A 26,406-nucleotide genomic window follows, 5' to 3' on the forward strand; every position below is an offset into this window, starting at 1 on the left:
CAGTTTGTGACATACAAAAAGTTTATTTTTACAAACACTTAAAAACGACAAGACGACATTAAAATCTGTTGCATGTTATTTTAGCTCTCCAAAGCACCCTTGGAGTGTGTGGGTGGCTGGACTATAGGTTTGTATCTTCTTATAGGATGAGCTTTAAATGTGGAACACTGGGAGAAAACACAAATTAGACTGTCACTTTGGCCACAGTGACAGGATCTTAAAAAATTAAGTAAAATGGTGTAAAAGATGTTACCCTTGCCAGCCACTGATGTTGCTTCCGACTAAGCTCTCGCAGTTTCCTTTCACGTTTAACTCTCTGTGCAGCATCACGTGCATCAAATGAGAAGGGCTTAAATTGAGTTAAAGGTTTCGACCTGAAACTCGCACGTCTGCCCTCTCTGTACCTCCTCTGGAGTCCAGCAATGGCTTCATCCATTCTCCTGCTAAGATCAGACGAAGATGTTCCTAGTGATGTAATCTCTGCAAAGACTGGTACAGACGCACAAAGGAGTTGTGTGAGCAGTACTTCTGTAAAAGAACTTGTGCCCTTTTTGTATACAACAGTAATTTTGCATGCAAGTTATTTGAAAGGTGATCACTTTGGATTGCAGGGGGACAGTTGCATGCAGTTTGCAACTGCTATACATTTCAGTGTAGCATTTCATTATAGGCCTACATACTATACACTGGAGAAATAGGAAGATGCCAGCTACTCCAAATACGTTTTGGTGGTGCACAGGCCATTGCTTTTCAAATGGCTTGTAGAATTCTTTGCATATTAAACTAGCATAGGGAATAAAGGATAAAATGCCACATAATATAGCTGGACAAGAATCTTGTGTCCTTACCAGGTTCACTGCTGTCATGTTTTTGCATTGGAGAGACGACAGCTACAGCATACTGTCGTTTAGGTGAAAAGGTTAGCGGCGCTCTGCGTCTAAATGCACTTACAGTTTTCATGGTGGCTTTCTGATCTGAAAACCAAGTTATAATGTTAAAGCAAACACACTTGGCACTTAAGATTTTATTAGATTTAGTAAAATTAGTAAAGTCTAATTGTATCAAAGTCATTATTTTAAATACTAAATTTGTTGTCACAAGGCAAATGTCACGGCTGTCCAACACAAGTCCAATAACCCAAAATACGACTACACTATAGTAAACTAACCTGTAGTATAAACTACAGTGCATTTTTAACTGTAGTGCTAACACTTTACAATAAAGGTTGTATTGGTTAATATTATAAATATTACCCACCACGAACAATAGCTTCAACATTTATTAATATTTGCTAATGTCAATGCAGTTATGTTAGTTCATGGTGCCTTAACTAACACATGCACATTTTAAAAATGTATTAGTTCACGGTAAAAATAATAAAAACAGAAGCAAATTTTAAAGTAACTTAATGTCAGTTGTTTGTTTATTCATGTTAACTAATGCAGTGGTTCTCAAACTGGAGGCCGGGGCCACAAGAAGGTGCCAGGGGGCCCCCCGTTTTATGACATTTTATAAAATACATTTATCATGAATTCTGTGTAATTAAACCTAAAAAAAAATAAGGCTACTAACCAAAAGCACTACTTTGTATAATTTAATGGTTTTTTATTAAAATGTTGAGTTTTAGAACGTTGTCAAATTTTCTTTGGGGCACGAAGGAATGCACCGTACACAAGGGGAGCCGCACTCTGAAAACCACTGATCTAATGCATCTAGCAAATCATTTAACAAAAACAAAGCTATTACAAGGGGAAACAATGTAGTAAATGCTGTAGCCTTTCATTTACTATGCTGCTATAGTAAGATTTTAAAACACTTTAATGTCCAGAAACTTAACTAGTTTAAGTATTTTCAAACTGTTCTGCACATTTCGCATGTCTCCCTTATCGAACACACACACATGATTCAGATCATCTGCTCCTATGGGAGGGATCCATATTAACAAAACTGGATGTGTCAGTTAAGGGACTAAATATTTAGAGTAGTGTGTCGCGTGGGACAAAATTTAAAACCAGTTAAAACATTAATGTCAGATTTACACGAAAAGCGGAATACTTATGTTTAGGTATACGTTTAAATACACTTTTTGAAAAGCTTTTAGTTGTGCTCAATAAAGGTTTGTAAAACCAAATAAACCCACGATTTTAACAACCCTGTCCTAAAACGTCAGAGCACGCGCAGTAGCTCCTCCTGTTGGAGTCGTTTCTATGGCGATATCTCCACGCGCGCTACAACAGTGACACGCAGAGATTTACACTTAACGGATAAAACGCAAAATTAGAAGTTGAAAACAGCATTATAGAGAAGATATCCGATAAAAGAACACGGTAAGATTAATATAAAGCGAGCATATATAACGTTAGTTACTAAAGGAACGCAGACAAAAGGTTAAGTTAGGCTATAACTCCGGGAAAATGTCTGAGGTACATATATTTTAAAACCTTTATAAATTAATTCCGCCATCATAACTGCTACGAAGTTGCAAAAATACTTGAGTAATTAATTTAATATTTCTGTAATTGTTAACCTGAGTAAAGATCTTTCGTCTGGCCGTCTTCACCTTCCGTTGAGTTTCGTTGAGCCATAATAACAGGTTAAAAAAACTGATAACTTCGTTAACTCAGTAAACGTATCTGTCCTATATATACACGGACTTAATTAGCTTTTCAACTTTAATTGTTGGCAGCTGCTCCAAATTTGGGCTAAAATCACGCACAGCTACGTCTTTGCGTCCTTTGGGTTCGTTGTCAGTGGACAGGCATATAGTAAACTGATAAAAATGCTTTATGTGGTTGTTGAGAATTTAGTATAATGTTGTTTTCCCCATAAATATTAGATACATTAAATAAATATTAGAAAAGAAAGATATATTATTTTATACATTTTTATCATTTTTATATAGCTCTTTGCAGGCAAACTACTCAATTTTACAGTTACAAATTTTGTGTGTGTGTTTGTGTGTAGGTCATGAGTCAGCCAGAGGGGTGGAGGCCTTCACCATCAGAGAATGAGGAGGAGGGGGTTGATGAGAGGGCCACACCCATTTCAGCAATAGCTCCTGAAGCTGATGCTCATTATAGACAACCTACTGTTACATCATCAAACCCAGCCATACAATGCCTGGAACAGGTAGATCAGGACACATCAAACATCTGCGTTTTTAATAAAACTCTTGTGTTAAGCAAATGTTAGTATTTATAGTTTTATTAGATTCACACAAAAGATTAACGTACCCTTTAAAAACAAATAAAGATGTTTAATAGCAATGCTCAAATATACAAACAATTTTAAAACCAAAAAATAAAAAATTAAGTTATTTTTAAAAAGTGCCAGAAAATGCCAAAGCTATTTCTTTTACCTATGCTTAATCTCAGTAAAAATGCAGTAAGAATCTTTAGAGGCTGTTCTTTCAAAAATAAATACTGTACATTTCTTTTTTTAAAGCTTTATTTACGGTTCCCAAACTTTTTCATTCCACCACCCACTTGAGTATCTATCTCAGGATCCACCAAACTATTTTTTATAGAAATATACAGAAAAATACATTTAGAAATACAAAAAAATTGTTCTCTTTTAAAAAAGTGTAGCTTGTTTATATTTTCATTGACATTGTATGAATTAAATGTAAGTTTAATTGCAGTCTTAAAATACCTGATATCAAAACTATTGCCATTAATTATCATTAATAGGATTAATTCAAAACTGTTTCACTACAACAACTAAGTGACTTTGCCCGACCCACCTGATCTCACTGTGCAACCCACTAGTGTTTTCCAACTCACAATTTGAAAACCCCCTGATATACTGTATAATTACAGTAAAACAGTTGAACACAAGATGGCAGTAGCACACACACAAAGAAAAAGTAAACTATACATTTTCACAGAAAGGTCATGGTACTATATTTTGACCAAATGTAAGCTTTCAATACAGTAATTGCAAGTCCAATAGCAAAAATATTTTGGAAAGTGCATAACTGCACCATTTATTTGCATTTATCATCAGTTCATTTACGGACTATAATTTTTTGGCCTGATCATCATTTTGACATTTTTAAATGCTTGTCTGTAGCTTGTCAGATAGTACTCGTTAGTCATGTTGTGCCACGTTCCCCAATATATTCCATCCCTTTTTCCTTTATACTTGGCTTTGTAGTATTTGCCATTGAGATTCGCTGACATGCAGGAATCAAACCACCAGCCCGATCCATAGTATTCCCCACAATTCCCTGTAGGATACATGTCATGGTCTCTGTCGGGTGTTGTGAAAAACTTCTGATCATGGTTGAAGTTTTTGCTAAACTGCAGAGCGTTTCCAGCGGTGCCTGAGTACCCGCTCAGCGACAGCCTATAATTGAGATACTCATTTGACACGTAGAACTGATCGTACTTGGCATATCCACGTGTGCCGCCGAAGTCCTCTAGCTCAATACGCAGGACCATGTCCTTGGCCTTGGTAAGCAGGTGAATTTTGTCATTGCCCAACCAGAAGTTCCCGTTCAGGTCACCAAAGCCCTTTTTGTATTCGGTCCAGTTGCGGTTAAAACTCACGCTGCCATTGATGCGTTGCTGCAAGACAGTCCACCCACCTCCAGATGACTCCATGTCACAGTACACTGGAAAGCTGCCATTCCTGGGGTCAGGGATCAGCTGGTACACCCCGCTTGGCCGCTCTCCTAGCAAGTTGATGTCAGAGCAATCTCTGGGACTGAAGCTTGTGAGGGCTGTGAAGAGGGAGATATCAGAATTGAAATAGTTTGAAATCACAGTCTTCGCTATAAAGTTAGCCAAATCATTAAAATGGTGATGTTTTAGGTTTAAAGCTGTTAATTATTGAGAATACAAAGTACCCTTTAAAAAGGCCCATATTTGTACCATTATTTGTTATTCATTAGGTACCAGTTTGTGCCTTTGAGATACCAATATGAAAGGTGCAAAGCTGCTTGTTTGAAAAGGTACAGCCCCAGTGACAGCTGGGGTATATATTTTGATAATTTTGCTTTTTTATTTTTACTTTAATGTATTTTAATGCATGTTTTGTATGCTTTCATAATTTTGAATCCACTACATTTCATATTAAATGCCTTTTAATACCTAATTTAATTAAAAATCTAATATCTAGTTATTTTTCATGAGTAAAAGTAACCAAATGTTTTACTTGAGTATTCATGAGAAATTAGTAGATTTTTAATGTACCTTAGTGTTAGTTTAAAAACAAGAGTACACAATATAACGGTATTTTATGAAATGTAGTGGAGTGACAAGAACAATTTTATGCATTGGAATGTAGTAAAGTTTGCCAAATAAAAACACTTTGATGTAGAGTTACTTGAGTAGTGAGTAAAAGTACTTCATTACTTTAGTTTACACCTCTGTTAATTTGAGAGAAAGGTGACAAAAAGCTGCAATTTTTTTCCTAAAGCTTATTGAAATTATTTAACCAGCATGTGATTTTTTGTAAACATGGCTCTTCCCCACAGCAGGTTTTTATTTTTGAAATGCAGTCTTTGCTAAAACTAGTTTGCATTCCACATGTAATATTGTTTTCAGTCCAGTTTATAAGCCTCTGCTTTGGCAGATGACTTGCTTAATATAAGCCATAAGAAACCTTTATTCATTTCGTTACAACCTGCGTGATTGCATTCTTTGAGATTATTGTTTGTAAGTGGTCTTAACAGATTTAACCCAGTTCTGCATGTGGTTCAGAAGAGTTTAGTTACAGTAGGCAACACTATAGGGCAAATATTATAGATAGCAATATATAGAAAAAGATTTCAACTCCTTTAAAAATACCCCTTTATCACCATATTCTATTCTTCAAATAGATTTGTGTTACATAATCAACTTAAAAAAGACACATGATCTATATATTTTTTTCTTTCTGGCTAAAGTATTTTGTGCAAATCTGAACTTACGTTGAGGTTCAGGGTGCTCTACTTTTGGACATTGTGAAGTGCAGGTGCTGCTGATTTTGTTGACCATTCCAGTGATGTTCTCAACCTTCCTGTCCACTATATCCTCAACGTTCTGCAAATTGAGAAGGTTAAGCTCCTCCAGACGACCCTGAAGAGTGTTAATCTGCCCACGTGCATTCTTCAGGCTGATAGACATACGGTTCATTTTCACCCGCATGTCCTTTACGATATCATTATTGCTGTCGTTTCCATTCTGGTAGACTCTCGTGCTGGTGTCCCCTCTGCCCTGCTCAAAGCCACCATTCGCGGGGTCTCCGCTGTCTTTCTGTAAGTTGACATCCACCTGCCGCGAGCTGCATTCCTGGCAGGAGATCTTCATCATGTTTACGGTCTCCTTCAGACTTTGCAGCTCCTTCATGGTCTTTTCCAGTAGTCGAAATTGTTTGGGAAGTTGGATGGTCAGAGGCGGCAGAGTGAGCTGGTATGGGCACTCGTCCTCATCATCACATTGCCCAGCTGGCTTCAGTCTCACCTGGGAGCAGCTGGAAACTCCAGACGACCTGTTCAGAACCCCAGAAGGGCCACTGCCAGCAGCTGCTAACCCCTCTCTTATCGCTATCAGAAGGGAACAGCAGACATACAAAAGTTTCATGGTCTTGTAATGAGAACCCAATCTAAGAAAGGAAAAGAGGAGAACTGCCTGAAAGTGCAACAACATTGTCATTAATACCAGCGTTGAGAGAGAGAGGGAGGGAGGGAGAAAGAGTGGGTGGAGCTGCAGTGTATTGCATAATTGGGTGTTTCTTATAAAAATTGTGGCGTTGTGAACTTCTAGTAAATAAATTCTTATAGATTCTTCTAGTTTTTTTTCTTTTGTCAGCTAACAATGTCCAACAATGTTAAATTTACCCATGCAATACAGGTTAATTCTGTAAGATGACCATTTTTACATATAAATTATTTATTTCATAGCTGCATTTTATGTTTCCTAAATAGCAAACAGTAGTTGTTTTATAATATTGAGTGTATTACATTTTCATTTGTCTGTTCACTTATAATATTTACCTTGGTTTTTATGTGCTTCATTCACATGTCATGTGTCGTATTTTATCCAAGGCATTGTAGTTCACATCTACTTTTTTGTTTAGTAGTTCCCTAAAAGACTAAATTAACTGTACAGTTGTGTGCAGTAATGAAAATGACCACAAATATTTATGTTTTTTGGTAAAAAAAAAGTGTTTAAAATTAGTTCACTATTTGTTTTGATTACCATAACTTTGAAAGTATTATATTGTTTTATGGATTTCCACACTTTATGAAACACTGGGTCTGATACAAGGGTTAAAATAAATGATCTTCATAACTTGATAATAAAAGATAAAATGTTTTAGTAAAAAATCAATTTCAAGTGCATGTAATTGTAAATGGAAACGCTGTGGAATCTCAGCGAGCAATTAGCATTTAAAAGACGTCTAATAGCCATCCAAATGCAGTTCAGATAGCTCAAAAATAAATGAAAACAAACAACTGTTGACTTTGCTTAAATGATAGAATATCATAAATCTTGCAAGCATCTATCCATCCATCCATCCATCTTTATCTATCTATCTATCTATCTATCTATCTATCTATCTATCTATCTATCTATCTATCTATCTATCTATCTATCTATCTATCTATCTATCTATCTATCCTTTCTCACATTGCTGTAACTCAGTTATTTTTTTTAAGTACCTATATGTCATCCAAATAATATATGAGTAAATTGTACAGTAAATAAACTACCTCCCAAGATGAGTAAATGAGTCCTGTTAAAGCACTTGCTGGTTTTCAGTAAGTTAAAATCAATATTCATATACAATTCATATACTTGCATTTCGCATCACACATTCCTGTGGATGCTGAGGAATTCTGCAAAAATTGTTTGTCAACACCAATTTATTGCTGTCATGTGTTCGCACTATGCATTGCTAACATGTTTTTATTGGCACTGGATCTTGTGTGTCACATAGTAGTATTTCACTGGAAGACTGGCTGTGACACATACATGCTTTGTCTTAGTACAGAAACTGCAGTTTTTTAATCATACGCAGATGTTTTCACAAGTATGCCAGAAATTTGAAGTTTATTCTCGTGTTTACTTATTCTATCAACCTTCTGTTTTGAATCGTTGTTGTGAGGTCATTTTCTGCAGAAATGAAAACCTACAATAATTTTTCTTACTATGTGGGCAAAAAGAAATGTTTTTTAAAAAGCACATGGCGTGGTCCAGTATTTCTTGGATGACTTCAAAGCTTTCCTCCACATGTTTACCTCATGATTTCCTTTTTTACAGTAATTCATGCATATGACTCTATTGGCTATTGGGTTTTATAATATATAATATAATTAGGGTATATAAAATTTAACTCCTGAGTTATTATGAGGACATGTTTGTGTTTAATACATTTTCACATTTGGCAGAAGCTTTTATCAAAAAATTTAGCAAAATCATTTTACCAAAGCAACTTACAGTGCATTACAATGTTGTTTATCAGTATGTGTGTTCTCTTGGTTTCCTTGGTCCCTAATGCAATGCTATACCACTGAGCTATACAGGGACACTTGAAAAGGTTACTGTTGAAATTTAATTCAAACAATGCTTCCACCACAAGGCTAAAGTGTTAAAAGCCTTAAAATAGTTAGTTGAATTGAGGGGTTTCACTTAAATTAGCTACGTCATATTATAAATTAAATAAATACCAGCATTTTAGAAATAAAATATAAAGCACATTTAACATTAGATGAATCACATGGCAAACATAAACCCAGAAATCTGGAAAAGGTTTGTCATGTACTGTATCTGGGAACAAGCTATCAAACCTTTCTTTTATTTGTTTGTCTCCACTATAAAGGAGAAAAACACACATGTTCTTTCTGTTGGTCCTGATAATCAGAAATGCTTATCTTGAAAACTGTTCTTCATTCTTCAGAAAAACAATCCTCAAGGCTTAGATCCTCAGAGCTCAAAGCTTTCCATACTCCAGTTCAAAAGCAAACTGATGTGTGACACATGTAGATCTTCTACAACAACACTTAAAGACATTCAAGCAAATACACTGAACCTTTTTAGCTTTCAAATGTATCAAGGATAAAGTTGTTTGGTTGTTTGTAACCTCTGAATCTAATAGTTCTTTATCATCTTTGTTCCAGCTTTTTTCTGAAGGAAAGATCAGTGCAGCGAAAATGGCTCATCTTAAGGCCAGTTTTAACCTCTTACAAGAAGCTCTGAAAAGGTAAGACCAATTTCATTGTTATTTTACAAATTGTCAAACCATCACACTGTATTTTAAGGAAACCAAAATAATTACATATGTATTTTAAATTTACGCCATATTATTAGATACAAACACGGCATGTAGCATTAAGCGGTCTCATTTTCACAGCCCTAACATTTACTACTTACAACTATTGATGATATACTGTATTTACAACCTTTAAGGTAATGTGTCCTGTAGTGGGTTCTTTCTAGATTTCTTTTTTTAATTTTCATATAGTAAGTGATGCTTGCCAGGGCTCGACAATAAAGCAGTCCCCACAGGATTTTGCAATTTTTTTTTTATATTTTCTGTGGCAAAAATAACTGACTTTGCAGTGGCTTTATTCAAATTCTTTAGGATTTTTTTGTAAAAACAAAAAAATTACTGAATTGGTAAGCACAAGATTCTTCTTTTAAATTACTACACATGTGCAAATATTTAATCACTTTCTATGACTCAAAGGTATACAACAGACAACATTCAGTACACATTTTTATACCTTTCTGATCTCAAGAACCCCTAGTTATTTCAAATAACAATAGCTGTGTCCCAATTCAAAGGCTGCGACCTTCTTAGATTGTATTCTAAGTCACAGCAGCATGACTGAAGGCTAGTAAGGCAATCCCAATTTAAAGGATGCGTAAAATGAAGTCTCAAAGTGCGTCCTTATTTCTTGCACTGCTAATGATAGAACAAATTGATCCGTCACTTTCCCAAGCTTCATAGCGCACCTGTAACGGGTGGATATTTTGAAACAAATATTTAAAACCTTCATTAAAAGTGGATAATAAGCAGAAAAAAGTTTCTTGTCACTGCATTTGTATTCTTAGAAGGTCGCAGCCTTCCAATTGGGACACAGCTGCAGTTTCAATATAAACAATAGTTCTGGACACAACTCAAAATGCAACTGTTCTGGCATTAAGCTTCACTGAACGGAGTTCGCTCATTGCCATGGACACGTTGCATAAGCTGGTTTCTCAGACAGTCTATTTCACTAATCAATCAATTCTGCGATTTAAATTTGATATTTTATAGTTGTACTCACATTACATGCTTTTACTTTGAAGCAGCACACTCTTAGAAGCGAAAAGAGCATTGTGCAAAATAATGATTTCACACAAGTTGACACAACGCATCTTGGATCAAATTTTGCAGTAAATCTTCGGGAAGTAAGATGTCAAAAAATTTTCTGGATGTTGCTGGATTTTGCATTAAATTCTGTGATCGCAGAATCGCAATTTCCTGGATGGACTAGGAACCTAAGGATAGCCTGCAAGGCCAGCGTGCATCTCAAGACGGGTATTCGAGCAAATGGTTAAAATACTGACTTTACGTTTTCTTCCACTTAAGCATATTTACACAAAATGATCTCAAAGAGCCACGATTATCCTCGTAAACAGTCTCAGTTATGTCTTAAGTAAATGTTTACAGTTGGATGTGCATGCATTAGGTCTCAAAGTGACAGTACCCCAAATAAACCTTGCACTAGTGTTGGTGTAGATTAATCAAGCATTAATCTCCTTAATCAACGATTAATCTCCTCCTTGTTGAGGAGAGGTGCAGATATTTTCTATTAACTTTAAAAATAACATATGTATGTATCGCATAGACATTCAATGACAGAGGGACCCGAGCCATTTCTAGGGAACAGAGTACTGTAGCTATTGACTGTTTTGATTTAGGCTTACAAGCAACCACACTTAACACCCCAGCGATGCCGCAAACAACTCCTTTGCATTGTGCTGCTTGTCACATTTTATTCAGAACATGAATAATGAAGTCCACTTTACACTGAAGTACAAATTACTGTACATCCCATATCAGGCGCAATTATAAATTGTCTCTCCAGTTCTCAGGATTCAGAACTGAAACTCATGCAGGAAGCTAAGGCCTACCGCAGTAAGCTGAAGCAGCAGAACCAGGAGCTGGAGACGGCAGAGCTCTTTCCAGAGGGTTATGACACTGAGGTCAGCAGCCTAAAACAGAAGCTCCTCCAGTCCTACAATGAACTGAAAGAGGCTGAGGAGAGAGATTACCAGATGCAGTTCCAGATCCAGTGGTAAGATGACACTCTGAAGGGTATTTCAATTACAATCAAAACATGGAGAAAAGGTGTTTAGATGCGGGTGACTTAACCAAAAGATGATTTGTGACCCTGTCTGTGAAATCCTACTTAAAACGAATTATGAGCATCAAAGTTTGATGCAAACTGCAACCCTTTAATAAGAAACAGCTTTAAAGGATATGTTCACCCCAAAATAAAATTTTTATCATAATAAATCACTTACTCATTCTGTGTCATTCTAAGCCACAGAGTTCTTTGATTCTCTTCAGAACAAATTTTAGTTTTGATGAAAACAGGGAGGCTTGTGACTGTCCCATAGGTTGCAGTTTGATTTTCACAATTCTTTTGTTAAAGACATCACCAAAAAGGTCCCTTTGCCATAAGTAGTTCAATAATAATTTTATGAAGTGACGATAATAACACTATTGTACGTAAAAGAAAACAAAACAAATGATTTTATTCAACAATTTGTTCTCCTCTTTGGTCCTTTAGTACGTGTTCGCAAGCAGACTACGGCGCATGCTGCTGATGTGACCTGCTGAGTTGTCAACGTTTTTTTTTTTCATTTCAGTTACCTATTTTTTCATATGCTTGCAGAGAACTGTTTACTAGGTTGATCTTTTTGATATTTTAATATTTTCTATATAGAAGCACTGGTGACCAAATTATAGCACATATAGTCATGTTTTCATGATATGTCCCCTTTAAGGGCCATTTACACGTGTCAAAAACAGATTCATGACCTTTCTAATAAACTGTTTCTCTAAGAAAGTTTTGTGCATAAGATTCCCTTGGCAGATCAAAGGGTACTTCAACTCTAGCTCTTTCTCTCTCCTAACACTCACATACTTGTTTCCGAAAGGTCTTTCTCGCCTCCAAAATAGATGGAAAAGAACACTATGCTCAGTTACGGCCCACACGGCTGACATTTTGCTAGGACATTGGTGCAACAAAGTTATGTGAATCATTATAAGGGCAAAAGATACTTTATCAGATATTTCTTAACATGAGATTTAGGGAGGCATGGCATCCTGCCATTAGAAAATCTGACGTGTGTTAAAAATTTCAGATTTTCTGTTACATTTTACTTTAACACAGACATTTTGTTTCACACATAGAATGTTTTTTAGATATATTCTATAAATGTCCCGGGTCAGGCAAGAATTTGTACTGCATAAAGAAGCAGACATATTACAGCCAGATGTCGTTTCTTTTATAGATCCTTAATCTTCAGCCAAACTTTCATAAAGGAATTCACCTTGAAGGACTCACTGCAATCCAGCTCTCACCTACAGCAGTATAGCATTGATCTAGAATAGAAAAATTTGTGTTTAATAACTATAAAACTTAAATCAGGTTGACTTCTACTTCTGGTATTACCTACATTATATGAATAATCTTTTTCTAGCATTTTACTCTCAATATGTCATGTTTAAATCAAGGCCATTGGGGGTGCGGAGAAGAAACGTTGTCCTGGTCCCTGTGAAGAGGGGCGGTCCAATAAAAGCTAATAGCCAAAACAGTGGACCCAGGAAAGAGGGGAACATTTGTCCCAAGCCCCACTAAATTTAGCAACGGCCTTGGTTCTCACAGTATCACACATTTGAGTTCCTTTTTGTATTAATTGCTTCACATCCTGATTTAAAAATCATATCCTGATTTTGGTCAAATGGACAAAATTTGTTTCACAGAATCTTATTTCTCCTTTTCAGTCTCAATGAAGAAAAGCTTTGTCTTGAAAAAGAGTACCAGAACCAGCCCAAACCAGCTGTGAGTACTGGCTGCGATCATGATGTTTTATCAATTCATGTCCTTTCACCTGTGGGGACAGGTGGGGTTGTTAAGACAGGAATGATGAAGAATGCCTAAAAATCTTTCTTAAATATCATCCTAGGAGATAGAAATTGTAATCTACCATTGTATCACTTAGTTTTATGATTTACATTTTTCTCAATGGCCATGTTAAATTATGCATAATCTTGTGTTAAATTGATTGTAGTCCAATTAATTATATTTTGGTGCATATATTATACTCTATGTACTTGAGTATGACATGTGTGTGTTCTGCTCAAGTATTTATATGTATGCAAATCCTCAGGAGCTGGAAAGGAGGTACATGTCTCTAAAGGAGAGCTCTGAGGAAATGAGAAAGGAGACCATCCAACTCCGACACGAGGGGCAAACTTTAACTGAAAGTGTGGAGACTCAACAGAAACACACAGATAAAGAACGATGTGAGCTTGATGAGTTAAAAAAACTTGTTGAGAACAAGGAGGTGAGCAAGACCAATCAATGAGCATCTTTCCTTTGCATTATGCTGTGGGGTTTTCTCATGTTTATTTATTTGTTCTTTTACCAGGCTGAGCTGGCTCAATTGCTCCCTATACCCATTCAGCTAGCAAAGGAGATTGACAGGATCACCCACAGAAAATCGTATGTGACTGGAGCGGCTCGAGTTCATTGTTTCAAGAAATGTATGCAAAACATTGTTGATGTTTATTTGTAAAGTTAACATTTATCTTGGTGTGTGACAGAGAGTTGGAGAAACAGGTGGCAGTAATGGAGGAACAGCGTATGGAGCGCATGAAGCACCAACAGTTGATGGGGGCAAAGTATGAGAAAGTGAAGGAGGCCAAAGGAGAGGTGCTCAGAGAACTGGAAGCCTACAGGGCTCAGCTGATGGCCGCACAGAATAAACAAGAAAGACTTCTTATAGAGCTGCAGATGACCAAAGAGAAAGAGGCCAGCTTCATGGATCAAAGGTCATAATGGATTCAAATTTCAGTTTATTCATTGTCACGTTGTTAAGGGACAGTTCACCCTAAAAAGTAATATTGTGTTATCATTTATTTACCCTCATGATTTTGTTTGCTTCATGGAACACACATGAAGAAAAAATTGTAGGTTGAATATTAGGAACTGTATGCAGACCATATACTTTAAACCCATAAGTTAAAAAAATGTGTGACTAATCTCTCAAGAACCAACAAATATTTATGTTATGATTGAAAGTGGTCTTATCTCTTGAATTTGCTTTGGAATGCAGGGGTCAGCTGGACATTGACATGGAGCAGATTGTGGCCCAGTACGTGTCTCTCCGTGATAAGCTGGCTCGAGACACGCGGGTGAAAGACAGGCTCTTAAGAGCTCTGAAGAGGAATGAACTGCAGCTGAAACAGGCCAAAGAGGATCTTTTTCTTACTCAACAGCAGCTTGAGAGGACCCAGGCTCAGGTTATTCATGACATTTCTAACAATTCGATTCTTAAAGGTCCACTGTGTAGGTTTTTAACGGCATTTAGCCTTGAGATTTGAAACCAACAGCTCATTCCACAGTTCACCCCTCCCTTTTAAAATGCATAGACAAGCTACAAGAGCACCACTAAACATCACTAAGTCATCGTCTGAGATATTGTAGAGACAAAACGCGCTCAATAGAGCATTTTGTCCGTTTAGAAACATGGTGGTTCGAAATGGCGACTTCTCTGTAAGGGGACTGGCGGTGTATGTAGATAAAAAAAGGCTCATTCTAAGGTAATATAAACAATACAGTTGATTTGATAAAGTCTTTATACACCACTGATAAAATAGTTATGTATATTATACTGCAGTTCTGTACACAGTACATATTTAAAGCGTTTCAGGTCCAGTCTACCTCACTATCAGTTTGAAAAATGCTACTTAAATGGGCGTGGACGCTGTGAGAAGAACAGCAATGAGTGGGCGGGGCAAATGATATAAGCTAAGATTTACTTAGATTAGCAGTATTACAGAAATAATTAAACTGAATATAATATTTAATTTAAACAATAGTTGAAATAATAGCGTGTTTGAAGATAATGAAAAGTCTTCAGGGCATGGTACCGCATGGAACAGATCAAAGTCCACCTGCCTACCAATCATCCAACATATTTACAGAGTGTGTGTATGGCGCAGGCACATTTACTTTACTATACAGAACGTTACCATGTGCGATTAATCCTGAGCCCCAGACACCCCTCCCTGGGTGACCTGGCCGTACGGAGCACAGGCACGCGTCCGCAAACACACACAAGCGAAACCTCTCTGCATTGGATAAGAACACGCTCTCTTATAAATAATAATGAGACACCGGTGGGCGTGGTTTTCAAGTTATGATGCATTGTGCTCTTTCTCGTGTTTGCCACCTCACAGCCCGTGAAGTTTACACCATATGGAGTTTAAACCCAGAAGACAAAAAATCACAGAAAAGCTTAAAATTTTATTTTTATGTTGAAATTAACAGATACTAACATTGTCTTCTATGATGTGCAACACAACTAACTTTGTTTACATCTAAAAAAAGTGTTGGTTAGTGTTTCATGACGCTTTAAATTCACATCCAACCGCCATAATAAAAAATTTAAATTTGTTTTTGCCAGTACATTGTGAAAGGGACCCAAGCTATATCTAGAGACAAAAATATGGGGTGAAAATGTCTTCTTAAGTAACAAACAACTCATGATTGAACAAATAAAATCGTCTTTTCAGAATGATTTGTAGTGAAGAATTATTATTGATCAGTTATTGCATAACATCTAAGAATCGCTGTGTAAATCATTTTGCTTTCACGTTAGGTCCGTGCATGATGATTAATCGTTCTCATTTTATGATAAAGTTAAAGGAACTGAGAATCACTGTAGTGCCTAAAATTAGGTGGCTATTACTGAGAAATAACATTGCAGTTTAAACAAATAAGCACAATTTGTGTGATGGAGCAATCATCTACTCATGTGATTTTAAGAACTGAATGTTTTTTTTTGTTTTGTTTTTCATTTGATGGCCTCATAACAAGCTTTTTTGAAAATGCTGAGTTTATAAATTGTGCTTTTATAGCTTTTCCTTTTGACAGTACTTTATTAAAATCTTAAAGTCTTTTCAGAGAATTGTTTCTAAACACATCATAAATGTTAGAAATGTATTGCTTACACATGTTGCAAAGAATGTGAAGTATGTAAAACTGAAGTTGTGTCTGAGTTAATCTGTTAAACAGTTTTTCCACATATCTGTGTTTAGGATTATTTTAGCAGGCAAAAACGATGGCTCGATGGCACATTTTAATTATTTGGCAGTTTTTTCGATGATTCAATTTTAACTGGGTGGTTAATAACACATTTTTCTGTGGTGTCACAAAGTAAGAACACATTTTATAACAGGTTACTTTTATGTTTGAGATGTGTGTCTCCTTGTTGCGCTAAGCATTTTTTCAGGTTAAGCATTTTAGAATGTCATAGTTTGTTGGTGTTCTTCTTGCAGAGGGATGCAGTTCCAGAGGGTGACTGCTTGTTGCACAAGAGGAAGGATCTTGAAAATGAAGTGGAGAACCTAAAACGCAGTTTGATTATTAAGGTAAACACTTAAAGGCAAATAACATTAAGTTTACTTTTTGTTTAAATTTATCTTGCAAGATCCCAATATCCAGCACAATGTGTGTGTGTGTGTGTGTGTGTGTGTGTGTGTGTGTGTGTGTGTGTGTGTGTGTGTGTGTGTGTGTGTGTGTGTGCGTGTGTGTGTGCGTGTGCGTGTGCGTGTGCGTGTGCGTGTGCGTGTGCGTGTGTGTGGGTTGGTCTATGTGGTTTACGAGGACATGAATAGTGTATAATGACATGTTTATTATGCTATAAAGGTGGTTTACGGGGACACAGAGAGTGTCCCCATAAACGGAAAAGCTAAAAAAAACATACTAAATGGTAGTTTTTCATAGATTAAAGACTGGCAACAGGTTTTTGTGACATTGGGGTTAGGGACTGGGGTAGGTAAGGGGAATAGAATATAACAGTTTGGACAGTATAAAATGCATTGCGTCTATGGAGATGTCCCCATAAACCACATACACCAACATGTGTGTGCGTGTGTGTGTGTGTGTTTGAGAGTAGCAGTCAATGGCAGGGTTGAAGGTCCATCTAGCAGAAGAGTATGTGGAGCAAGAACAGGCTCTAATACGAGAGTCTCATCGCCACAGAGAAGAGCTTCATCACCTCCATCGTCTCATACTCATCAAAGCAAATGAGAGAGAGCAGAAGAGCCACGAGCTGCTCAAAGCGCAGGTTGAGATCTTTATTTAACCCACAAACCCAAAACTGCAATGTTAGCATCGCTGTTCCCTAATTGTAACAGCCAATTTCTAAAATGTTTTACCATTATTATAGTTCAACCACAAATGAAAACTGTCACCATTTCCTCAGCCTCTTGTTAATTGAAACAGTAACACTTTTTTTTTCGATAGTCCACTTCAGACATTTTACTAATTATAAGTAACTTTCAAACTACTTTAAATAAATAAATAAGCGGTTGTTGACATGTTGTTGCAAAGTTATTTATAGTTAGTAGAATGTCTAAAGCGGACTATCAAAATTAAATATAAAAAAAGTGACCAGGGGCTGTACAGTATAGTTACAAAACACCACAAAAATAGTCCATATACTGTAGCTTGTGTTTATTTTCCAAACCCTATTTTGTGAGAAACCCAAACCACACCAAAAAGTCAAATTTGCTGAAAATATTTAAATGTCACTTGGGCTTTGTTTCCATCAGTCACGATGGTCATGAGAACCAATGTTGTTTACCTTCACTGATGTCAAATCTGGCAACAATATTGCACGATGCATGCTAACAGATACGAATGTGGTTACAGCTTAAATATAAGCGTTCCAAGCAAGACCTACAGGGAAAAGGTCTGGTTATTCAAGAACACAAGAAACAGTGTCAAGATACCCAAATAAGGTATTCACTGCAAAACATGTTTTTATTTTGTGCCTTTTTTAGATCCTAATTGACAGGGGCGGAGTGGGACTAAAAAATCTACCGGGAAATTTCGTAGACCACCAAAAAAATGGTGGTCAAAAATGTTTTATACAAATAATAAGGTCTCGTATTTAGAGATGAACGTGCTCTTTTGGCGGCTTTTTACATCAAAGGCTGATGGGTTATGCCATTTGGGGAGTGGCCGCTCACTGATCCCCCTATATTTTTAAATAACCTACACATAGTTGGACCTGTTATAGGCTACTGTGTTGAGCAGAGAGGCTGCTCAGTTTGACCAGCGGGAGGTAGGAAGAGGCCGCACATCAGGCTGCCAGACGGGATTGCTATATAACGTTATAATGTTTAACTATTATCAGACCGGCCCTCGTGGCTTCAAAACACTACCGGCCCACTGGGAAAAGTCCCGACCCTCCTGATTGCCACTCCGCCACTGTTAATTGACCAAAAAGTAAGAAAACATTGACCTGATCTACAGTAGAAGTAAGCCTGTTTGTTATCCTGTAACCTGTGATTGTGTTGTTGCTATCACCAGGCTAAGTGTATTTGCTAAGGTGTATGAAGTCATCAAAGATGAGAGGAACAAATACACGAGCCTGATCCAAATCTCCAACCAAAATCTGGCAGAAGTTAAAGAGAAGCTGAATAAAATGGAGGAAGACCTTCAGATTCTGCGAAAGATTGTGATCAACAAAGACAAGTAACTAAAGCTTTTACATTACACTTGCTAATGCTAGGCATGCTGTTTTTCGTGAAATTTAAAGGATGTTGAAAAGTTTCAGTAACCACGAGATCACATCATAACAGATGCAGAAGTTGATGGTAATTCTGGGTAATGCATTGCTGTAAAAATTCTTCTGTTTGGAAATATTTGTTTTAATTTCCTGGTTGCCCCATCCGTCTCATCCATATTTGCATGCTTCATGTAGTTTTCATGGCTCTGCAACTTTCCTTTGCATTTATATTCTTGGTTTTACTGAGTTTGCAGAGTCACGTGTGTTTTCATAACCACCTTTGACCTATTCGATCAGTAAAACACATGTGTAAAAGTGTAAAAGAAGTACTTGCATTCTTTGATTTCACTCCAGGATGCTGCAGAAGTCCCATCTGCAACACTCCCAAAGCTACAAGCTCCGAGACCATGCGAAGAACGAGATCTCAAAGATCTCCAAAGATCTGCAGGAAATGCACGAGCAACGTGAGGAGCAAAAGTTGAACATCAGCAAGCTCACAGACACAATCAACACGCAGGAGCAAAATCTACTGCACTTGCGGAAAAGCTTTGAGTCCGCCGTGCAGGGACGTAAGGAGCGGTGAGAGAGGGTAGAAGGGAAAAAGATTATGTCGGGAGAATTTTAGGTATTACATGTGCAACATTACTTCCATGTTTTTGTTGGCAGAGGCATGCAGCTTCTGGAAAGAGAAAAGGAGTTGTGTGTGTTTTACGAGAGGCTTAATACGAAGGAGGGTGCGATTCAAGATGACAACATGAAGATCCAAGACATGGAGGATGAGATAAGAAACCTGAAGATTGTCCAGAAAGATCAGGATAGACAGATCAATCTGCTAAGACAACAGGTGCCCTGGACTCAGGCACTACAGGACGAGAACATTCTGTTACAGATTCAGGTAACAACTCCAGTACAGGACAACACAACCCAAACATAACAGTAAAAACCCAGTGAAGATACATGACTTAAAGTCTTGCACTTGGTAGGTTTTTTGTTGGTTGCTAATTTATCCGTGATTTCTCTCTTGATATACCATGCTCATGCATGTTTGTTTATGACAAGATCATAAGGAGCACATGATGCGCTTTCCTGTCATGCTGGTCCATGATCTCAGCTTTAGTGCAGATAGTGACGAGCTTCCTGATCTTGCTTCAGTCCAGTTTTCCTACATTTGTCTCCATGAATGTTGATCTGCGTTTAAATCCCTGTGTCAAAGAGCTGAACTATAACTTCTGGTTACAGTGACATGCGTGTCCTCACTACGGCACCCCCTTAACGGCATTGTTTCTGCATCTTGTTCACACACAATGCTTTTCGTGTATGTTACGGCAATGTTAGGTCCTCTTTCCGGGAGCGATCCCAGAATATTTACGGGATGTGTTTGTGTTCACACAGAAGCCTCTCTGCCAATTTTTCGGAAAATTTCTGGTGCTAAAGTGCTGTGAGAATGAGGTTAAAAAGTCTAACTCAACCTCTGCTCTGCACACTCGGGATATTCTCTCATACTTCTTGAGAAACATCCTTGGGGTGCTTTTCAAAGCCGTTAAAAAAAAAATTCTAAACACTTGTTAAAATGCCTGTTAGTCACTTGCTGGCTACTTTTACTTCCCAATCTGGTCCAACAGATGCATTAACATTTCAAAAAGAGCTTTAGTCTTTCCATCAAAATGTTTTAAAGGTTGATGATATACTAACATGGTACTCTAGGCCTAATTTACGTGTGTCCAATCCTTGAGTTTAAATTATCATATTAACGTAAATATACTGCTTTTGGCAAAAATTGCATAAATAGTTTAATAATATAATATATAAAGATCAGGATGGCTGCATATGTAATAGTGTATCGATACTTTTCAAAGTATCTTCTTACCAGCATCTCTTGCCAAAGAGTCAATTTGACACATACACATACTGTAAGTCAAATAAAATTTCTATTCATAAAGTCTAAATAATGGAATGAAATGTAAATACAGGTCACATAGTTTATAATATTTACTGTTGCCTAGGGTGGTACACATACAGATGTAATCTTTTAGCATTTAAAGTTCCTTCTAAAAGATAAAAGTGGAATAAACAGTATGCTCTGATAGTTTTATAGTCTTCAATGTTTAAACAACAGAGGCATTTTATTTCAACATCAACTGCATTAGTACACATGAAATAAACACTTCATGTAAGATCATGTTATGGGTTCAAGACCGCTCTTGGGAGCTCATAAAGTGCTTTAAGGGCAGTTGTTGCCTGTTGGTTAGAGAGACGTGCTTGCAAACATGTTTCTCTTTATTATTTATCCTTTCATTAATAGTTATTAACCATACATGTATTTGCACATAACTTTATTTTTTGAAACTGGCTGTGAACAAAGTGACTAAAGTAGCTGTGGAGCATAATAAATAAAAGAAACACTCACAAGCAGTGTAGACACAGTAAAAGTCAAAGTCAACTTTATTGTCAATTCTGCTATATCTACAGAACATACAGAGGAGTGAAATAGCGTTCTCTAGAGCAAAGAATTAAAAACTGGGTCACCTGGATGATTTAAGGAAATTGTCATTAAATACCATTAATTACCTTCAGCCACATAAACATTTAATAAACATTTTTGCCACTAATAAGCAACATATAAGTCAACCATTAGTGATCGCCGACACCACTTTAATGAACTTTCTGTTGTTAAACATGCTCGCTCTGCATAGACTCCATGCAACGCTGCACAGCCCAGCCCACACACAAGTTCACAAGAATTTCTAAGTAGTTCTGGTGGTAAGAGAGAGATATTGTGTGTGTTATGGGTTGCATAATCTTTATTCTTTTTTTAGGGTCGCTCTTTAAAAAGTTTGAAAACCACTGCTCTAGAGCCCTCAGTAATGTAGTATACAAGTACAGTATGTTAAAGTAAAAAGGAAATGTTTTTGGTATCTTCTTCTGCCCTAGGTAGCTACTGTATAATATATGCTTAAAGTGACACTTTGTAGTTTTTCAACCTTCATAATATATTTTCAAGACCCTTTTGATGGTACATCAACTTAATATAAGTTTAATGACATATCCACCATAGGCTGACGGGGTCTGTATCGCTTTTACTCGTACTTTTAAACTTGGGGTTTCGGGTAGTAACCCAAGCACAAAACAAAAAACTACAAAAATCTGCTTTACGGCATACATCACTTTCCCCACTTCCTCAAATTCGGACGTGACAGCGCAACTATTTATTTTCCTGATGTTTTTGTCATGGCCGAAGCAACAACTAAGAAAAAGAAACCCAATGTTTTGTCGGAGGAGACCAGAAAGAAGGAAAGTGACAGAATAAAAAGAAGGACGAGGATCAATCATATTGGGCCAGCGTTTGCTAGCTGAAGTGAACTAAAGAAGGAGGAGGGGTTTCTTACAGATGCTGACTTGTCCCTCATGCTTTTGTTCTAGTAAGTAATGTTATAATGCTTGCATATATAAGTCCGGTCTGGCGCCCGAACACTATTTTTTAACGTGAATTTTACTGGAGGCTACTTGGAGAGTTTAGAGAGAGACTTATATCACGTGACATTGTGGCGGCGTCATGGACCTACGACACGGTGATCCAGGCTCGATTTCCCTTTAGGGCAATTTTTTATTAAATATAAACTTTAACCAAGCGACCACCGTTACAACTGGCTTGTAAACGTGAGCTATGCGATTTTTTTTGGCGTTTGATGAAAATAAAACCCATGAAATTATATTATATGACACATGACATGCTGGAAGGCACACTATGTGACCTAAAGAGTTGTCTTCTTTTCCTTTGCGACAGTGCTGCGGCGCTTGTGGGCTCTAGGGGCACTAGACGTGAAAAATACATGTCTAGCACCCCCTAGTGGCCAAAAAGTTCCATTGTGTGCCTTTAAGATGAAGTGTATAAGTAAATGTAAGAAATTCCTTAACTCTTTCCCCACCAGCGTTTAAAAAAAAAGTAAGCAGCCTTTATGATTTTTACAAAAGTTTAATGCCTTCAAAATGCATTTTCTTCTTTAACTATACTGTATAAACATACAGTATATCAAATGAAAGACCAGAGCTTGTTTATCACCTCTCAAATATGGGTAGGTTTCTTCAAAAATACAAAAATTTCCAGCAAAAAGCTGAGATAATTTAACAATGATCAAAACATACCCAACAGTTTTTCCTGTTTTTGGATCAGTGGATGCTTCATTGTTTTATAAGTTGGTTTAAGAGCAACATCTAGGGCCCTATTTTAACGATCTGAAACGCAAGTGCGAAGCGCAACACGCAAGTGAGTTTGTGGGCGGATCTTGGGCGCTGTTGCTATTTTCCCGGCGTGAGAAATAACTCTTGCGCCGGGCGCAAATCAATAAGGGGTTGGTCTGAAGTAGGTTCATTATTCATAGGTGTGGTTTGGGCGTAACGTCAAATAAACCAATCAGAACGCTATCCAACATTCCCTTTAAACGCAAGGGCGCAAGTTCCATGGTGGGTTGCTATTATTATGACGGATATACCAGGCGTACGCCAGGAGCGGTTCACAGCCGAGGAGACCCACGTTCTTGTAAGAGCAGTCAAAGACAGATAAGTTATTTTGTATGGGGATAGGAGAAACCCGCCCAAATCAGCGTAGGTTAAACATGCGTGAGAGGAAATAGCCACAGTCTCATCAACTGGCATATCGTTGCGCCAAGCGCTACAATGATGTCAGGAGACGGGGGAATCCCAAGCTTGCCAGCATAAATCGGGCACGCCGTGTAACGGGAGGTGGATCTGCCTCAGGACCTGACGCCAGCAGAGGACATCGCTGCGTCCACCCTCACCGCTGAAAGGGTTTGGGGGCTTTGAAATCGGACCCAAGAAACGCAAGCAAGGTCCAACCCCAAAGTACTCTTACAAATCAAGTTCACATACATTACTGTTTCTTGTGAAAACATTTTAATTATTATTTACATAAAATAAACGTAATACAGCCACACAATCACCACTGTGATTCCCCTTATCTCGTGTATTAATATTTTTAGTGTAACAATTTATGATTTGCAAAAATAACTGTTGCATCTGTGTAGATTAGATGCAAAGTGTGTGCGCGTTGTGCACGCTATACATTATGGTCAAGCATGCGCCCTTAAAATAGCATAATGAACCACGCGCAACGCGCCACTGACTTTAAACTTTTTTTTTCTGGTCAGTGGCGCAATTGTTTTTTGAAACAGCAAAATAGCATCAGGGATGGTTTGCGCCGGAACACGCCTCTTTTTTTGCGCTGAACCGCCCAGGGAGCGCAAGTTCATTCCCTAGTTTGCCGACGTGCGTTTGTGGAGGGAAAAACCCGCTGTGCACCGGTGCAAAATACGAATGATACATGCGTCACTGACAAAGTCAATTGCGCTGGGTGCAAGATAGGGCCCCTAGTGGATAATAGCGGAAATATGGATTGCCATAAAAACTCGTCAATGGGGGGGACAGAGTTAAAAAATGCAAACGGCTCTCTAGACATCCATTTCCACCTGCAGAGTGTGTGCATTTTTGCATGAAGGCACAAATATACAGTGACTTTTTGTTTTCACATCTTAGTAGCCTCTTTTACACAGTAATTTCAATAAATTACCATGAATTTACTAGAATGAATTTACCAATAAATATAAAAAAAATCAAAGTATCAAAATACCGGTAAACTAAGTGAGAAAGCCGAAGTTGCGGCGAGTTCAGCGTTGTTTTTGTAAAAAAGTCACGTCCTTTATATCCATGTTTCGTATTCTGTTGTTTTTATGTTTGTGCTGACGGTTGCGAAGTGGCTCATGACCAAACAACATTGCATTAGGCAACTTCAAACCGAAACTGCGTCTTAAACAATAGTACTTTTGCACAGTAGGCTTCACAGAGGGGGTGCTAAGGACGCCTGCAATTCAGCAAATAGATGGTAAGCTATTTTAAACAACTTTGGGGAAGAAATGTGGACGTTAACTTTAAATGTGCTCGATTTTTAAGCAGCGTGTGTGGAAACGTCCATAAACAGTGCAGGGGTAAACGCGTCATCTGTATGAAAACATTACGATTGGCCCCGAAGCTGTCAGCTCGGTCTGACTTCATCTTTTCTGAATGCCAGTAATCTATATTTTTTGTTCACACGTAGTGCTTACCGGTAATTGCTGGTAATCTTACAACCTCTCTTACTGGTAAATTGGCAGAACTGATATACCAGAAAGGTTCTGTTCACACATTACCTGTTAACTGCAATTTACCAGTAAATTACCAGTAAAGACTGTATGTGTGAAAGGTGTATGTGTGACTATTGAGTGTCACAATAAGTTTTGTACCAATGCTTTAGAAGTTAAACAAGCCAAGAAAACTGGAATGTCTTGGAAACCGCCAAGCAAAACCAAATGATAAGAAGTCAGACCCCAAACACTTCACCATCCCACCTTTTATTACTGAAATTTATTAGAATGCCCAAGAAGGCCTCAATTCATGAGCTTGGAGATCTAAAGCCCTATTTTTCTCCAAATCTTGGCACATCATGGTAATGTCTTTGTACTCTGTGGCTTTGTGTTGCATATCTTAGTTTAGTCTCACACGACTCTTATTTCAGTAGGTTTCTCATTATGCCGTTTAAAATCTACATCCAGCTCACTGTATATTCTTTGCTTTTGTAGTCAAGCCTTGCTTCAGAAGATAAGATGAGAAACTCTGATAAAGAATTTATGTCTTCTGTTTAAAGCCATTCAGCGCACACTGAGGTTTCTTAGCAGCAGAAGAGATATAAAAATGGTGTAAACAAAATAATCAAATTCCCCTCAATCCCACCCTCCACCCCAATTCTGTAGGGGCCCCTAGACACAAAATAAACAGTCTGAAAGCTTATTCCAGTTTATTGGGGTCAATAAGTACAAGTACACATCTCAAATGTATTAATTAGATTTATCTGTTGTGATATAGTGTTGCTGGAAAAGTCCCACTGTAAAGTCTTACTCTGACTGAAGAGCACAGCAAATACATTTGCAGCTCGTCTGACGCAATATAACTAAGTAAACCATTCTCAGATGGAACGCAAATGTACACACATGTATTGTCAATAATGTCAGTTTTAAGAAATGCAGCGCAATAAAAGCAGTCTGTCTGCACTCCTTGTGGCGGCCACCTACAGAGCATCTCAATGATGACGTATACATAGCCTAGTCAGATAATTAAGACAGAAAATACAGTTTTACTGAAATAATGCTCAAACTGATATCATTTAGACATTCTGTTCAAAATTGTCAATTTGTTTTGTCTGTGTCATAGCTGTCTGAGACCAAAGACAAAAGAAAAGAGCTAGAAAAAATGGTAATGGACCTCAGCAGAGCAGAACAGCTGAGTGGAGAAGATCCATCTCCTGAAGAACTCGTCAAGAAGATTGAACAGGTACGACTCATGAATCTCAAAGCACGATGACTCCAAACAATGTAATAAATGGTTATGATAAACCGTATGTCATTTGTGGGTTTAGTTGGAGGTTCAGCTGACGGAAAAAGAAGCTCTGCTCTTGGAAATAGAACTGGTGTACGAGCAGGTCACGCACCTCTCCCAGCGGATCCGAAACAAAGCTGAGAATGGTAAAGAAGATTCCCTTCAGCTGGCTAAAAAAGTAAGCTCGCACACA

General features: G+C 37.6%; 3 protein-coding genes across 3 annotated transcripts in view; 1 reads left to right on the top strand and 2 right to left on the bottom strand.

Annotated features, from left to right (window-relative positions):
• sinup (siaz-interacting nuclear protein) lies at window positions 1-2,617 on the bottom strand. The gene is made up of 4 exons (XM_073814794.1): window positions 2,528-2,617; window positions 849-974; window positions 254-489; window positions 1-167 (listed from the first exon to the last, which is right to left on the bottom strand). The coding sequence occupies exons 1-4, from the start codon at window positions 2,583-2,585 to the stop codon at window positions 81-83; spliced, it is 507 nt and encodes a 168-aa protein (XP_073670895.1). The 5' UTR covers window positions 2,586-2,617; the 3' UTR covers window positions 1-80.
• The window catches only part of ccdc146 (coiled-coil domain containing 146), a 26,469-nt gene continuing 2,309 nt past the window's right edge, over window positions 2,247-26,406 (top strand). Inside the window, exons 1-17 of the mRNA XM_065268581.2 lie at window positions 2,247-2,327; window positions 2,965-3,129; window positions 9,107-9,189; window positions 11,063-11,272; window positions 12,991-13,048; window positions 13,377-13,553; window positions 13,638-13,711; window positions 13,813-14,040; window positions 14,325-14,511; window positions 16,552-16,644; window positions 17,172-17,342; window positions 17,930-18,018; window positions 18,593-18,757; window positions 19,146-19,370; window positions 19,458-19,686; window positions 26,049-26,168; window positions 26,254-26,391. Coding sequence (XP_065124653.1) covers window positions 2,968-3,129; window positions 9,107-9,189; window positions 11,063-11,272; window positions 12,991-13,048; window positions 13,377-13,553; window positions 13,638-13,711; window positions 13,813-14,040; window positions 14,325-14,511; window positions 16,552-16,644; window positions 17,172-17,342; window positions 17,930-18,018; window positions 18,593-18,757; window positions 19,146-19,370; window positions 19,458-19,686; window positions 26,049-26,168; window positions 26,254-26,391 — 2,409 coding nt within the window. The 5' untranslated portion in view covers window positions 2,247-2,327; window positions 2,965-2,967. The remainder of the gene's footprint in view (window positions 2,328-2,964; window positions 3,130-9,106; window positions 9,190-11,062; window positions 11,273-12,990; window positions 13,049-13,376; window positions 13,554-13,637; window positions 13,712-13,812; window positions 14,041-14,324; window positions 14,512-16,551; window positions 16,645-17,171; window positions 17,343-17,929; window positions 18,019-18,592; window positions 18,758-19,145; window positions 19,371-19,457; window positions 19,687-26,048; window positions 26,169-26,253; window positions 26,392-26,406) is intronic.
• On the bottom strand, window positions 3,189-6,618 carry fgl2a (fibrinogen-like 2a). The gene is made up of 2 exons (XM_065268576.1): window positions 5,915-6,618; window positions 3,189-4,723 (listed from the first exon to the last, which is right to left on the bottom strand). The coding sequence occupies exons 1-2, from the start codon at window positions 6,564-6,566 to the stop codon at window positions 4,011-4,013; spliced, it is 1,365 nt and encodes a 454-aa protein (XP_065124648.1). The 5' UTR covers window positions 6,567-6,618; the 3' UTR covers window positions 3,189-4,010.

Source organism: Paramisgurnus dabryanus, chromosome 1, assembly GCF_030506205.2.
Source record: "Paramisgurnus dabryanus chromosome 1, PD_genome_1.1, whole genome shotgun sequence".
Lineage (NCBI taxonomy): Eukaryota > Metazoa > Chordata > Actinopteri > Cypriniformes > Cobitidae > Paramisgurnus > Paramisgurnus dabryanus.

Coding starts and splice junctions, on each gene's coding strand:
- sinup (XM_073814794.1), bottom strand. CDS start 2,585: ATGGCTCAACGAAACTCAACGGAAGGTGAAGACGGCCAGACGAAAGAT. Junction 975..2,527: donor GACGAAAGATCTTTACTCAG/GTTAACAATTAC, acceptor CTTGGTTTTCAG/ATCAGAAAGCCACCATGAAA. Junction 168..253: donor AACATCAGTGGCTGGCAAGG/GTAACATCTTTT, acceptor GTTTTCTCCCAG/TGTTCCACATTTAAAGCTCA.
- fgl2a (XM_065268576.1), bottom strand. CDS start 6,566: ATGAAACTTTTGTATGTCTGCTGTTCCCTTCTGATAGCGATAAGAGAG. Junction 4,724..5,914: donor AGAGCACCCTGAACCTCAAC/GTAAGTTCAGAT, acceptor CCCTCTTCACAG/CCCTCACAAGCTTCAGTCCC.